Source organism: Fukomys damarensis, unplaced genomic scaffold (genome assembly GCF_012274545.1).
Source record: "Fukomys damarensis isolate Sample0158 unplaced genomic scaffold, DMR_v1.0_HiC HiC_scaffold_21, whole genome shotgun sequence".
NCBI lineage: Eukaryota > Metazoa > Chordata > Mammalia > Rodentia > Bathyergidae > Fukomys > Fukomys damarensis.
Genome location: NW_022900933.1, coordinates 4,526,944 through 4,541,785, shown reverse-complemented (window position 1 = coordinate 4,541,785; position 14,842 = coordinate 4,526,944). Strand labels below are relative to the sequence as shown.

At 48.4% G+C, this 14,842-nt stretch overlaps 1 protein-coding gene across 1 annotated transcript; it reads right to left on the bottom strand.

The window, feature by feature from the left end:
• Window positions 1-348: 348 nt before the first annotated feature.
• LOC117287152 lies at window positions 349-14,188 on the bottom strand. The gene is made up of 4 exons (XM_033766919.1): window positions 14,069-14,188; window positions 10,568-10,616; window positions 9,895-9,975; window positions 349-882 (listed from the first exon to the last, which is right to left on the bottom strand). Exons 1-4 carry the CDS (start codon window positions 14,186-14,188, stop codon window positions 455-457), a joined length of 678 nt encoding a protein of 225 aa, XP_033622810.1. The 3' UTR covers window positions 349-454.
• Between the last annotated feature and the right edge of the window lie 654 nt (window positions 14,189-14,842).

The window sequence follows — 14,842 nt, the reverse complement described above, 5'->3', positions numbered from 1 at the left end:
TATTTAGTAGGTCCTATCTCCTATCCTTCCTCAAAGCACATTAAGCCACCATGTCGCCTACACATCACATGGCTTTTCTCATAGTTCCTGGTAAGTCTGCACTTAGATTACCTGCAGTGGGCTCACTCTCTTAACTCACCGAATCCACTGGGTTTTCTAAGCCTACCTGGACCTCCTCTTTCCCGGGAAGCTTTCTGTAACTCCTCTACTGAGTTTACAGCCAGTTGCTAATTGTCCCACAGGAAAATTTAACAAAGAGCCTGGTGAGGTGCAGCAAAAGGTTTGATGAACTAAACAGTCTTCCCTCTGCGGTCCTATGAAGCGATCCGTGAGAACCGAGGGGGGCAGGAGGCGAGCTCTAGGGCTTGGAGCTCTTCAGCGAGGAACAAAGCAGCTGGGGCCTAGCAGCTTGGGCATGGGCTCCGCAGACCTAAATTTCGGTCCTGACTCCACCTCATACGCGAACAGGGTGACCTGGGGCAGCAGTGCTCTTCTCCGCCTTAGACTCCATCTTTGAAGAGTGGAGCGGTGCTAGCCGCTGTGGTGGGCACTGCTGGAGACAGCGCAGAGATGCGCTGGGGGAAATGCCTGCCTGGAGAGCGCAGAAGAAACAGTGATTCTGAGCCATGGAGATGCCTAGGACTTCAACAGGTAGGTGGGGGGCGTGCGATCCAAACTTGTGCAGCAGGCAGCACTGGTAGGCAAGGAGACTTTCACCTTCTGTGTCAGGTACACGGGCGCAGAGAGGAGAGAGGGGTCCAGGGAAGGGGCATGGTGTGGGGTCTGTGGCAGGGAAAGAGAATGTGTCTGAGGAGTGTGTTTGGACACGGGCGACGATATTGTGCAGGCTGACGGGCAGGAGCAAGCTTGCCTCTGAAGGCCCTGTTAAAGGAGAGTAGAAGCCAGAAAACACATTAAAGCCATTGTATATGTTTCTATTTGGGGTTGTAGTGTAAATGTAATAATGTCATTAACAGTTGAAAATTGTAAAAATATTAATTTATATTTTGCATCTATGAAAAAGAATAAATGAAAATTTACACAGAGTTACTCAGAATCCAGCTTTACTTTTGTTTTGTTTTTGGTACTGGGGATCGATCTTAGGTCCTTGCGCTTTCTAGGCAGGTGGCGGAACTGCTAAGCTAAATCCCCAGCCAGAATCTAGCTATAAAAGCAACTCTATAAGCAGTAAAATTTTCCAAAAATGTTGGCAATCTTTTTTTGTTGTTGTTGCTAAAACCATAAAATACACATCACCTAAAGAATAGATTTTGTCATGAGAGAAGTAGGGAGCACATCACCGACTGCTTTCCTCCAGGTGTGGGCGGAAAGAGGGGTGCATTTAAAACAAGGCTGTGATGGGCCGGGGATTTAGTTCAGTGTTTCTGCCACCGGCCTCACAAGCACAAGGACCCGAGTTCGATCCCCAGTACCCAAAACAAACAAATGACAACAACAACAAAAAAACCAAGGAGGTGAAATGTTTCTTCAAACTGAAATGATATCTTGCTTTTATTTTTAAATTATCAAGACAAATAGTTATCCTGTAACAAAGTACAGTTCTCGTGTAACAGAGACAGGCATATTAATTTAAAGGCTAAACTCAATGTTTCATGGCCTTCGATATCTGAACACCCTAACCCCCACCTAATGTCTACTTTTATGCCAGGATAGACTAACAACAAAAACACCTTAACGTTTATCAAAGAAGTGGAAGGATTCTCTTCTGTCACATGTGTTTTAGTCTTTGAGTCTCTTTGTGACCCCAACAAAAATAAACGTCAAATAAAATAACTAGGAGGAAACATCATGAGATCGGTTTCCTTTGTGATTTTCTGACAAGGGCCACACAGCCCCCTTGTGGGTAGCAGACTGTTCGAGGGGCGGGCTTTGCCATGAACACAGGCAGGGGAAAGGGTGTCTCTTTCATACCTGAGCATGAAGTGAAAACACTTTCCCCCTCCTGTAAATTCCTGGACTTTTCTGCCCAACAGTTGCCAAGATTATGGTGAAATTTTACTGAATTTACAAGTCAGTAAAATTGGAAAATGGACTGGATTAGTTGTCACGACCCAGCCCACATTCAAACAGCATAGTGAATCCTGTATCTCCTTTGACTAATAAACATAAAAGATGTCGGTTTTATCCAACTATAAATTTGGTTTTAAAATCTAAAATGTTACACTTCGCTAAGTACAGATCTTGCTGATTTCCATCTGCTGGGTGTTTGCTAAAACATCGTACAAAAGAATGTTTCCAGTGCAGCAGGAAACTCTGGCTCATGTGTCGGGGAGCTAGCACTCATGGAAGGTGGATAGCGTCACAGACAGAGAAACACTTTTCTAAAAAATGACTTTGAAACAGGATCTGTACTTGTACAAGATACGGTGATACTACAAAGCATCATTAATAAGCGATCACCATAGTTTCTGGTCTTTAAAAGAAATAACATCTGAGTGTTTCAATTTCACCATCAAATGCCACAGCTCATGAGATAATTCAAAATGCTACGAAATGACCTGACTTCCACCAACGCTGTCTAGAAATAGAAATAATGGAAGGTGATAATATTTCCTACCTCAGCAGCATCCCTGTTCTATGTGTTTGAGAAGTGGGGACCTGAAAGAACCACGGACAGTGTGAGGACAGAAGCAGGTGTCCCGCGAGACGGGCTCCGTTACCCTTCGTGGCGGCCCGATCTGTCCCTCCAGGTTAAGGCTCGTGCACACATCACGGGATTACAGGTGCGCTGCAACCTGTGTGCAGCACTGGAGTAACAGCGAACATTCTGGTGCCCAGCACCGCTCTGAGCGCTGTGTGTGTAGGAATTTCTACTTAACATGACGCTCCAGAGAAGTAGGCACTACCCTCCTGCACTTTACAGATGAGCAAACAGGATTAGGCAAGAAAACTGCTCAAGGCCACAAGTGAGTAAGAGGCCCAGAGCATCGAATCCAGGTCCTCCACACTTGAGTCCTAACTGCTGTGCTGGGCAGGGACCTTGGCCGCCAAAGCCGGCATGAAGGGGATCTTCGTCCGCAGCGCTCCGGGTCTTCACTGCAGCACGGCAGGTAAGGTTCACCCGTCCGGCCTCGCTGTAGACACCCGCAGGTGCGGATCAGTGGGGTGAGGGAGCTGAACGCCCTCTGCGGCTTTCCTCTGCCACTCTGCCGGGTGCCACACTCCTTTCTCTGCCTTTCCTAAAACTGCAGATTTCCTTTGCAGCCGGTCTAACCGCTTCACTTTTGGTGGAACTATTGGATTGGGAGTTGCAAAGGAACAGCCTCCCAAATTCAAGTGGCTGCAGGGCCAGCTTTAAAGTCACAGGCAGCCTTATCACGCCATGTTTACGGAGCCGAAAAGCTTCTGCTATAGAGAATGAGTCTTAATCCACTCCTCTGTCACCCATGCTATCGGATGTAGATTAACTGTTTGCCAAGACGGTCCGAAACAGCTCAGATTTGCTGTGCCACGACTTGGTCGTTTTGCTCATTGGAATATGACTTAGATCAGAAGAAAATTATCTTGTCCACACAGCTGTTTTTCTTCTCCTTTTATGACCCAGGTTTCTGCAAAGTGAAGAGAAGCCACACCCGCCCTCTATTCCTGCTTTCACTCCTCAAATAGCGGCGGCGGTGGCGGTGGTGGGGTGGCAGGTGGAGAGGAAAGACTCGGAAGTGAACCAGAAGAGGTGCCGGAAGCTCTTTGAATCCACTGATGCACATCCGGGCGGAAGAATCTCCCGGCCCCGCTGGAGTTTGGAAATACACAGCTGCAATCAAAGCCAGTGTGCAGGGAATATAGAGGGAGCTCCCGGGAAAATCTTCCCCTCGCCCAGGAAAGGTGGGCGACAGACGGACGAGATGGGAGGCGGTGAGCGTCACTTCCAGCTGGGAGGGCCACGTCCTCTGTGGCACCCGCTTGCACAAGACCGATCGAGCTTTCTGACTGTTCGGCGGTGCAATGAGGGCCTGTTGGATTTTTCCGGGAGTCTCCAGTCCTGTAAGTCTTAGGTAAGAGAACGCGGGCTTGAGCGGGGAGGGAATCAAGGTGAATCTCTCTGGGCTGTCGATTTTTCTTTAACATTTATGGGACAGAAACTGAATGTTTGAACTAGTGCATGATTTAAAACATTCTACATTAGAGCAGAGAAGACTATATTAAGGAATAGCATATTTAAAAGCAATCCAGTCTACTCAATGTGTAAGTGATGTGTGAAGCTGAATATAGAACAACTGATTTCAAAGCGATTCCTCCGCCGGCCTCCCCTCACACAAGCCCGTCTTCCTTCCCTTCAGCCAAAAGAGCTGCTGGAAAAGTCTGAAGAGCACGGGGGTGTGGGGAGTCAGGAGACACAGATTCTAACCTTCTACTTAGTAATAACAACTGTTTTCTGCTTTTCAGTAATGATTATGACGATAGCCATAACGAGAGCAACAGCCGATGTTGCTCAGAGGCACGCCGGGTACTTTCAAGGTCCCATTTTACACACTGCCCCGCTGACACACTTCTTCTGAAGTTTACGTCGTGAACGTGTCGTCCTACAAATCAGAAGCCGAGGCAGAGACCGCTGAAGTCACCCAGAGGCCACCTAGTGGAGCTGACTCCCAAACCCAGACTGTCTGACTTCAGAGGCCGCAGGGAGCCGCACACGCAGGACGCCAGAGAGCCGTGCTGCCCCCTACCGGGGAAAGAGAGCCGCTGCCTCTTCTCCTGGGTCCGCCCGGGAAGCCGGCGGGAAAGGGCCTCGGTGTGGGCGGCGTTTGATGATGCATCCATGGTGTAGGTCGCTGGGAAACTGGATGTAAGACAGAAAGTCTGCAGGGGCAAAGGCGATGAGCAGATGCTTTTATGAGGAGAGACAAAGCAGGGCAGAGAGGCAGAGGGTAACGGAGGAGAGCACGCCCCAGGGTCCCTGGGCCCTGGTCTCCAGGACCCAGTGACCGGACCGGAACCTCCCTGGAGGCGCCCATCTGCTGCGGAGCCTACCCCACTCAGGGCCCTGGGCAGAGCCTCTCTGCCTTTCCGGTTGGGCTTCCAGCTTCTTCTCAGTACCTGAGTCTCCAGCGGGGCTGGCGCTGCACCCAAGGGTGGGGTGTTTGTGTGATCACAGAGGAGACTCTCGGACTCTTGCGGGGTGCTGTTGGCGCTGAGCAGTTGGCACTGCTCCTCCTGAAGCCTGCAGCGCTGTACATTCTGCCCGTGCCGCTGGAAACCTTGCTGAGAAGCGCCGGGTGATGAGAGGTCTGCAGGAGGCCCTCTGAGGCGCCACAGGGCCCATCCCTACTATGGAAATAAAACCCAAAAACTATGTGTATGTGTGTCACTAGAGATTGAAGCCAGGACCTTCACACTGAGCTACATCCTCAGCCTTTGTTTTTTTTTTTTTTTTTTTTTTTTTTTTTTTATCCCCCATCCTCCCCCCACTTTTTTTTTTTTTTTTTTTTTTTTTTTTTTTTGGTAGAGTCCGGCTAAATTACTAAATTTCCCAGGTCCTCCTGCCTCAGCCTCCCAGAGAGCCGGGACTACAGACATGTGCCACCATGTCCAGCTTTGTTTCTTCTTTTAAGATATACACAAATCCACTTGAAGTTCAGTTCCATGGGCTTCTGGGGTAGAATATTAAAGAGAAGTGATAATACATAGCTCATTTTTCATTTGTTTGTTTTTTGAGTACCGGGATCAAACTCAGGACCTTACATTTTCCAGATAGGCGCGATGCTGCTGAGTTACATCCTGGCCCTATAGCTCATGCTTTGTATGAGCTTTTGAAGCAGGGCTGTCAAATCTGGGTGATGTTCTGTAGCAACATTTTTGCTGTGGCTGGAGGGTTTCTGGCGTGTTCCTCATGCCTGTAAGTGGTGAATCTCTGGAACCAGGATCACATAAACACAGATGACCTGGGAGCCAGAAAGTGCTGTGTTAAATCATACGGCAGGATTTTCCTGTGTTGCACCTGTTTTCACTTGTCTGCTTCTGAGGGCTGATGGGATTTCTGGCACACATGGCCCAGAGGGTGCTTTGTAGAGGGTCCACTCTGCCGGTGCCTTGTCCAGTTGTTTGGACCTTCCTGGATCATCTGTGAGTTTTCAGCCATTCTTTAGCACCTATGTTATTTTTATTGAATCTGTGAACCATGCGTATTATAAATAACTTGTTTTTTTATCAACTCACTTTTTAAAAATTTGTTTGCCTGTAGAGTAACTTCTGTGACAATTTGATAAGCTATATTTTACAGTAAGCTTTAAAGTTGACACATATCTATTTTTTAAAAAATTTAAAGTTGGTCCATGTACTCACTACCTTAAATAATCTTGACCAAGTACGTAACATAACGATAAGTTAGAGCAGTGGTGCAATGTTTTACAAGCTGTGCTAGTGGGGATCGAACACAGGGCTTTGGGCATGCTATGTGAGCCTTCTGGCTCTGAACTAACTACTGTAGCCCCCCAGCCCTTTTTAACATTTTACTCTTTTGAGACAGGGTCTCAGTAAGTTGTCTAGGGTAGCCTGGAACTTGACATGGTCCTGCTGCGGCAGGTTCACGGACGTCTGTTACCAAACTCACGTAGAGGAATTTTTAAACATCAAGATTGTATGTAGATAACAAGGATTAAAAGGCAATACATGAACCCGTGTTGGTAAAACGTGTGCCAGTGTAGAAGCGTATGACAGAGTTGATTAAGCATGAGTGCAAATGTGTGAAGTTGTGTACAAGTGTGTGGAGAGCACTTGATGGCGTCTACTCTTCACTGTGGCCTTATGTGGCACTCTGCTGTTAACCTCTAGACTTTCCTAAACGCGGCTGGTCAGATGCTAAGCTAGCAGGCCACATCGAATTGCCTTAGCTGCAGCTGAAAGCAAAGACACGCAACGCAGGTCAGCCCTCTTTGAGCTGTCTCTCAAGTGGAGCCGCCATTTCTGTCCCACCTTGGGAATCAGGGATGTAGCTCTCAGACCCCGTGGCAGAGAGGAGGGCACACGTGCACGGCTTGAGCACAGAACTGAAGCTGGATAAGGAGAGCGGTAAGAGCACTGTGCAGGAGGGAGAGAGTTAAGAAGGCCATGAGACATCAGGGATGGTGGTGTACACCTCAGTCTCAGCTACGCAGGAGGCTGTGGCAGGAGGATCGCGAGAGTCAGAGGCCGGCCTGAGAAATTCAGCAGGAATCTGTCTCAAAAACAAACAAACAAGACAAGACAAAGGAAAACCACAAACGAAAAACTCCAAGCACGAGTGGCTGCGTTGTAGACTGTGGTCAGGGTAGTACTGAGTACCAGAGGCCAGCACTTCTGCCTCCGACCGAACCCAGCATTCCCAGGAATGGAAACAGGGAGCCTGCCTCCCTCGGTGCCTCCTAGCCAGACTGCTCCACGGCCCAGGGACCCACGTTTCTGTAGAGTCTTGCAAGTGGCCAAAGCTACCGCTACCAGATTAGTCCACGTGAAGGGAGTGGAGCTTCCCTTCCTCTCTCAGCGCGTGTGGTCCATCAGGCGCCTTTTCTTTGAGGTTGCTGAGTGATCACACTGATATGCTCACATGTGTGGAGGACTCGCAAGTGTCCGAATTCTCCGCAGAAAGGGCGGACTCCACTACTGGACACTAGCGCCAGCCCCTTGTCGGGGACGCACTCTCCATCCAGATTATCCACTTAGCCTGCTCTTCGCAAGCTTCGCTCGGGCGAGCTTCTATCTTGGTTAGAGTTGGACACCCAGCTTAGGCTTTTTAATGAACTTTGGCTGAATGAATGAATGAACCTTGGCCTTTCCCAGCTGTCTGTGAAAAGCACTGCAGGCCACTGCAGAGAAAGTAAGAAAGCCTTGGTCCTGCAAGAATGTCAGGATCGCTGGGCATAGTGGCGCTTGCCTTGGGAGGCTGAGGCAGGAGGATGGCCAGGAGTTCAGGGCCAGTCTGAACTCCATAGTGAGTTCAGGGCCAAGGTGAACTACATAGTGAAGCCCTGTCTCAAAAAACCAAAAACGAGAATGCGAGGATCAAGGCGATGATGAGAGGAAAGGAGAAAAGGCTCTTCTATGACCTTATCACACCGTGGAGAGGACACAAACGCGAGCACCGTGCATCCAGACTGACCCAGGATGTACGCTAAATTTTAAAATTTGAAACAAGGTCCGGCTAAGTCGGTGATTTGCCCAGGCTTGGCTCAAACTCACCGTCCCCCCCTTCCTCAGCCTCCCTCCGCGCTGGGTGGGGTTGCTGGCCTGTGCCGGCCTTTGGCTCACATCACCTCCTCTTGGTTTGACCCGTCCCAGCTCCCACCTGAATAAATCTCCAACCCTTAGGAAAAAACCACTGAACGGGTAGCGGGTCTTGATCTGGATTTGAAAATAGGTCAGGGCCACGGAAACCACGGCTACGGCCCACTTCGCACAAAGCCAGCGCTCAGGCAGGACTGGGTGTCCCGAGCTCCCCTCCAGTCACCGGGCCCTGGGTGTTGGCTGTACCCGACTCTCCTTCCTGATGCCGAGTCTGGAGCGCAGAGCCAAACCAGGTGCCCGGTGAGGACGCTGAGCCCACAGCTCAGTGGAGAGAAAAATCTGCTGTGTGCACCATTTTAATGCACCGCATCTCAGCCCTGCACACGCGAAGTGTAAATCGGGCTACAATCTGATCGTGAATCAGACCAGACGTCGTGAGTAATTTATCACCGTGCTCCAGATACATCAGCTAAAATAATGTGCATTTAAAGCAACTGTTCCTGCTGCCTTTGTGTGTGCTGGTGAGCTCGCAGGAGCAGATGGGTCTCGAGAGAAATAAAGGAACCAAGATGTCACTTTCGTATCGGCGAGCATGAACAAAATGAAATATCTTTTAACCGTGTGTCTTCCATCATCTGAAAACTGAGTTTCATATAATGAAAACTCGCCTTTCATATAATCTGGGTGCCGCTTTTCTTTTCATCCCTTGTAGTGTTAGGGATGGAACCGAGGCCTCGCTCTACGGCCAAGCCACCCTTCTCATACACAGCCCCCCGAGCTGCTGAACACCAGGTGTCCAGCAGCCCTTCTCAGCCTCCAGGTGACACCGGAAGTGCCCACAGTTCTGGTTCCCAAACTGGCTGGTCGTGGAAATCGTTCTGGGCCTGACACTCAGAATGAAGTAGCAGCGTCCACAAATCACCTTGAGATCCTCAAACTCCAACACTCTCGGGCACACCCAGGTGAGAGGAGAGGAACTCTGCCTTTTCGGTGAGACCCCTGTCCTTGACTTTGGAGTTTGAGAAGGACTGATCTCATTTTTCAAACCACAAAGTCCTGGAATGGTGGTCTCACCTGTAACCTCGAGAGGTGGAGGCCAGAAGATTGCCATGGGCTGCATAGTAAGGTCAAAGTCTGTCCGAACTACACAGTGAGACCCGTATCGAAGAAACAAAACCAAAAAACCCACAAATACCTCTGACCAGACATCTTTGTAAACTTAGTAAGCAGGGCTGGGTATTTAGCTCAGTGGTTCCGCCGCCTGCCTCTCAAGCACAACGTCATGAGTTTGATCCCTGGTACCAAAAAAAAAAAAAAAAGGATCTAGTAAGCAGCCCAGATGATTTTTATAAACAGAGCAGTCAGGTTTGGAGATCTCTGATCTCTCAGGACTAAGGCCAAGATGATTTTGCTCTCTTAACCTCCGCCACATATAGTGCGCCAGTTGCACTGTTTTAAAGTGTGGTATAGGTTTATCTGTGTAGTCATCCATGGATTGATTACACATGCAAGAAAGCTGATTAACTTGCATTTGGTTAAATGGCAACACATCCAGTGGTCCAATTAGGAAAGCACAGAAACAGGCTGGGGTTATCTGCTCCTGGCCTGAGAGAATCTTCTGCTGCCCGTCAAAGCCACCCCTGCCATTCAAACGTCAGACTTTGTTTATAATGGTACCTCTCTCTTGGAAGAATTCGGAAATCCTTTCTCTGGTTCCAGGCTTCCCAATAAAAGAAAGACGTAGCGATCTTGGTGGAGCTTCTCAAGGAATTCATGAAGATTATTTGTGAAACTCAAAGTGAATCTGCAAATCCTGGAGCATCATCTAGAAAATGATCATCTGCCATGATAACAAAAATGTGAAATGAGCCCTCAGCTGTAGTTTGAGAGATTTTTATTGTAAGAGAAAAGGAAAACTGTGTAGTGCTAAGTAAAGAAGAGGAAAGGAGGCCCTTGAAGCAGACGTTGTGACCTCAGCCACACACTTTAGCCACCTGGGGGAAGGCATCCCCTCATCAGAGGCTCTGTGGCTGGGACCCAGGCATCAGTGGTTTCTCAGACTTCCCGAAGTGAAGCTCCCAGCTTTGCATCTCCTGCGGCTTCCGAGTTGGCAGGTGTTGGGTGCAGCCACAGTTTCTGCGGATCAAAGCTCTCACGCCATAAGCTGGGCATGAGTTGCCAAGGTTAGAGGAGCCAGAAGTCAGACTAAAACCCTTCCCACAGGCTGTGATCTTATTTTTCAGGCCAGCTCAAGCTCCCTGGCTTCATATTTGTACACATGCAGAAGAGGCGACTTCAGCCATGTCTTACACCAGGGAGAAGAGAGCCAGGGCTGGGCCAGAGCTCTCACCGTGTCCTGGGTTCAGTCCCATCACTACAAGTTCAAAAATGAAGGAAACCTAATGTAAAGACAAGAAAGCATTTAGCAGTCTCCTTGCACTGAAAAGTGTGTAAGAATTTAAAGGGTGGGGATTTCTCAGGGCAACATTGCCATCCCTTTTCTCAGGTTACCGGCGCTTTACAATGATGTCAGCAAGGACAGAGGGGCACAGGCACCGCACATCAATGTTAGTAATGTGACTAGGTGACATCTGGTCCAAAGCTGGGCCTCCTCAGAGCCTGGAGGTCTCCCTGACCCAGGCCTAGTGAAGCCAGTCACTTTGCTATGAGATCCCGTTCAACTGTCACATTCTGGGACAGACACATAAGGCTAAGTTACATTTTCTTCAGTATTAAGGATTGAACCCAGAGCATCACTCGTGCTAAGCAAGTGCTCTACCAATAAGCTACACTCTAGGCCAAAATTGCAAAATCTGTTAAACTTTAACAGGTGCACAGTCGGTGGGGATGGTGGCCCAGGCATGACTGTAATCTCAGCGTTCTGGAAGACTGTAGTGGGAGGATTGCAAGTGCGAGCCCAGTCTGTGTGATTTAGCGATGTAGGGAGACTCTGTCTCTAACCAGTAACAAAAAATTTAAAGGGGGGCTAGAGCTGTAACTCAGTGTAAAGACCCTGGGTTTGATTTCCAGTTCCACACATCCAAAAACAAAAAACAAAATTAGCCACAGTGATACTTAAATTAGCCTCAGTAATGCAGCTTTACACGCTCTCTCTCTCTCTCTCTCTGAGTCCTTCCAACCGCCCTGTGGATGGTTCTATTATTATCTTTATTTGAGAAATAAAACAAGACACTTGCTCACAGCCGTACAGCTAAAAAGTGACATTGCCAGCATTGGAACCCGTGCCCTGTTGGAGTCCAGGACCCCTGCTCTGAGCTCAAACCTGGAATAACAGCTCCAGTTGGGGCTCTGAAATCTCTATTGATATAATTACTGCTCCAAGCAGTGTGTCTGTGTTTTCACCAAGCTTTGGTCTATCTATTTTTCAAAAGAAGTCTTTTAATTTTTAAATTAACTTGCTTCCCCAAAGACAAAGTCTTTCAAGGTCAGATGTTAACTTACTCCTCTTTGGATATGTTGGAGAAAAGATCAGGAGAATTGACCTCGAGGAAGCCACCTCTGAGGCGTGGGGACAGACGGTCCCTTCTGTCCCAGTGAATGGGAACAGCTACTCTGATGGGAAGGGGCATTTTTTGTGTCTTTGATAGCAGGCAGATTTGTTTTTCTTGACAAGACCCGGAGTGAAAAGTCTTTAATATCCATCTTCTAAGTGAAGTGACTCGCGCCCCACTGACATTAGATCCCCAGCCCCGGGGATACCAGGCCTGCCAGAGGGGCTGCCCTAGGCCGGCTCAGTGGCCACAAGAAGAAACAGAGCATCAGAGGAGCTATATCACCGGCAGGGCCGGGTTAAAAGCACTTGGGTGAGGACTTGGGGATTTGCAAAACAGCAACCCTGGAACCCATCTTAATGCGGAGTGTAGTGGTGCTCCCTGTGATCCAAGCAATTGGGAGGCTGAGGCAGGAGGATCGCTGTGAGTCTGAGCCAGCCTGGGCTACACAGTGAGACCAGAGACAGCATGGTCCCTAAAGGGCCACCTGGGTTCTTCCCTGGGATTTTAAAAACTGGAAGTGGAATAAGAAGTCTATCTCAGCAGGGGCGGGACGAGGGGTTGGGGCTTGGGAGGGGTCAGCGGCAGAGATGAGGAAGGCCTGCGAGACACTCCGAGCCTGGTTCTAGCTGTCCGGCGGCCAATGGTGCTCCTGACCAGCCACATTCAGCTCCTTGTGGCAGGACCTCTGACCGACAGATCCCCTTTGCCTCCGCCCATGTGAGCTGTTTCTATCACTTGTGAGCCAGAGCAAACAGAAGCCCAGAGGAAGAGAGTAGGTTTGGTTTTAGCTCTTTCCTCCGTGTCCTTCTCTCAGGTAAAGTGTACAGGCAGTGCTCTCCCACAGGGTTACCGTGTTCTCCCAGTGTAGAACTTGCCTTACAGCAAGCTGTGGTGACGCATACCTATAATCCCAGCACTCTAGGAGGCTGAGGCAGGAAAATCGCAGTTTCAAGTTCAGTCCTGGTCATTTAGCAAGAACTTGTCTCAAAAGAAAAACATAAGAAAAGGCAAAAGGCCAGGGATGTCTGAAGAACTGGTGTTCAATCACCAACCAAAAAGGAAGGAAGGATGGAAGGATGGACAGAGAGAAAGAAAAAAAGACAAGAAAATCCATTGCTTTATGCTGATTTAGTTCCCAAGGATCTGGACCTGCCTTTCTGTCATGTAGTTATAGGAAAAAGTTGAGGGTTTTAAAATCTCTTCTTTGGGAATAATCTGAATTTTTTCCTAAGAATGGAGTAGGAAACTCTCCTGGTGGCATATGCCTGTAATGACAGCTACTCAGGAGGCTGAGGCATGAGGTTGCAAGTTTATGAGTCCAGCCTGGGGAACTTAGCAAGACCCTGCCTCACAGTGAAATTGTAAAAGGGCTGGGGTATAGCTAGGTATTCGAGTCTTTGGCTGCACCCTTGAGTTTCTATGCTTAATTCTTGGTAATGAGAAAAGGGCGGGGGGCCCTCAAAAAATCCAGATCCCCCCAGAAGTAAAATCCCCAATAAAAAAAATGGGCAAATGAAATGAAAAGACACTTCTTAGAAGAAGTGCAAATGGCCAGTAAATGCACAAAGAAATGTTCAACATCACTGGCCACGAAAGCAGTGAAATGCAAATTAAAATAACATTGAGATTACATCTTACTTCGGAAAGAATGGCCTCCATCAAGAAATCAACCAGTAACAAGTGCTGAAAAGGCTGGGGCACCCTCTGTGTTGTTAACGGGAGAGCAAACTGGTGAGACCACTATGGAAATCAGTATGAAGGTTCCTGAGAAACTAAAACTAGAGATTCCATTTGACCTAGCTACTCAATCTAGCTAAAGTTAAAGACATTCTATTAGAGCGGTACCTGTGTACCCATGTTTGTAGCAGCACAACTCATAAGAGCTATCTTAGAAGTGACCTATACGTCCACCAACAGATGAGTGGATAAAGAAAAGGTACTCGTGCACAAGGAGTGCCACTCCGGCATAAAGATAAGCTGAAGTCATCTGTAGGAAAATGGATGCACCTTGAGACCATGATGCTAAGTGAAATCAATCAGGTTTAACCGTCACATGGTTTCCCTTGTATAACAAACCCAGAGTGAAAATACAGAACAAAACGAAAGATAACAGAAAGTGGGGAGCTGGACCTTCCTCAAAGGGAAAGCAGAGCAAGAGATGGAAGGAGGGAAAGGGCAGGGATGGAGCCAATTGGAATGTGTTCTGTGGATTTGCCCACTTCCCACGGGGAGTGAAAACATCATGGACTGCACGTGTGCACCACTGACAAATGTGAAACTGAAATTAGAAATCCCATGCTGTCCAGACGGTCCTCTTCTGTGCATCTCCCCCAAACGTTAAAGACATCACACCACATCGATGCGGGTGCACCCGCGTTTACAGCAGCACAACTCATAATGGCTGAGTCATAGAAGCAGCCTGTACGCCCATCACCAGGTGAATGCACAGGAGACATGTGGCGTACATACACGACAGAGCATTATTCTGCCATAACGAACGATGTAGAAGGATGTATAAAGAAGGCTGCATAGAAGAAAAACGAAAGCATTTTGAGACCACAACGTTAAGAGAAATAAATCAGATGCACAAGCTTAAGTCTCATGCGGCTTCTCTTCTATGAGAAATTTGAGCTTCTCAAAGTATAAATTGAAAGAGCAAGATCAGAGGAGTAGGAAAGGAGGAAGAACTTCTGCAAATGGGAAGGAGCAGAGGATCTAGAGTTAGAGGGAGGGGAGGAGGGGAGAGGAAGAGGAACCGAAAGAAGTGAGATGCGTACGTCCTGGGGCCAACAACTCCCCGTGCTGACTGCGGTGGGCGGGTACTGCAAAGGTCCTAAGAAAAATGCAGGGGATGCATTTGAACTCAGCAGGGTTATGAGTGCAGGGGCCTTGGTCTTCTTGCTCGAACGACACCACAGCGTTTACCATAGAGGGGAAGAATCAGGCTGGGCATGAATCCAATGTTATGGGAGAATTGCTAATCAATTCTACAGTTGTAGCTGAGAAATATTATTTTAAGTCTGTTTGAAGCCCTTTGCCTGTACCCTCTTCTTCCCAGTCAGTACCCACAGAGACCCTGTGTGCCTTTCCTTTCTGGTGCCCCTGGTTTA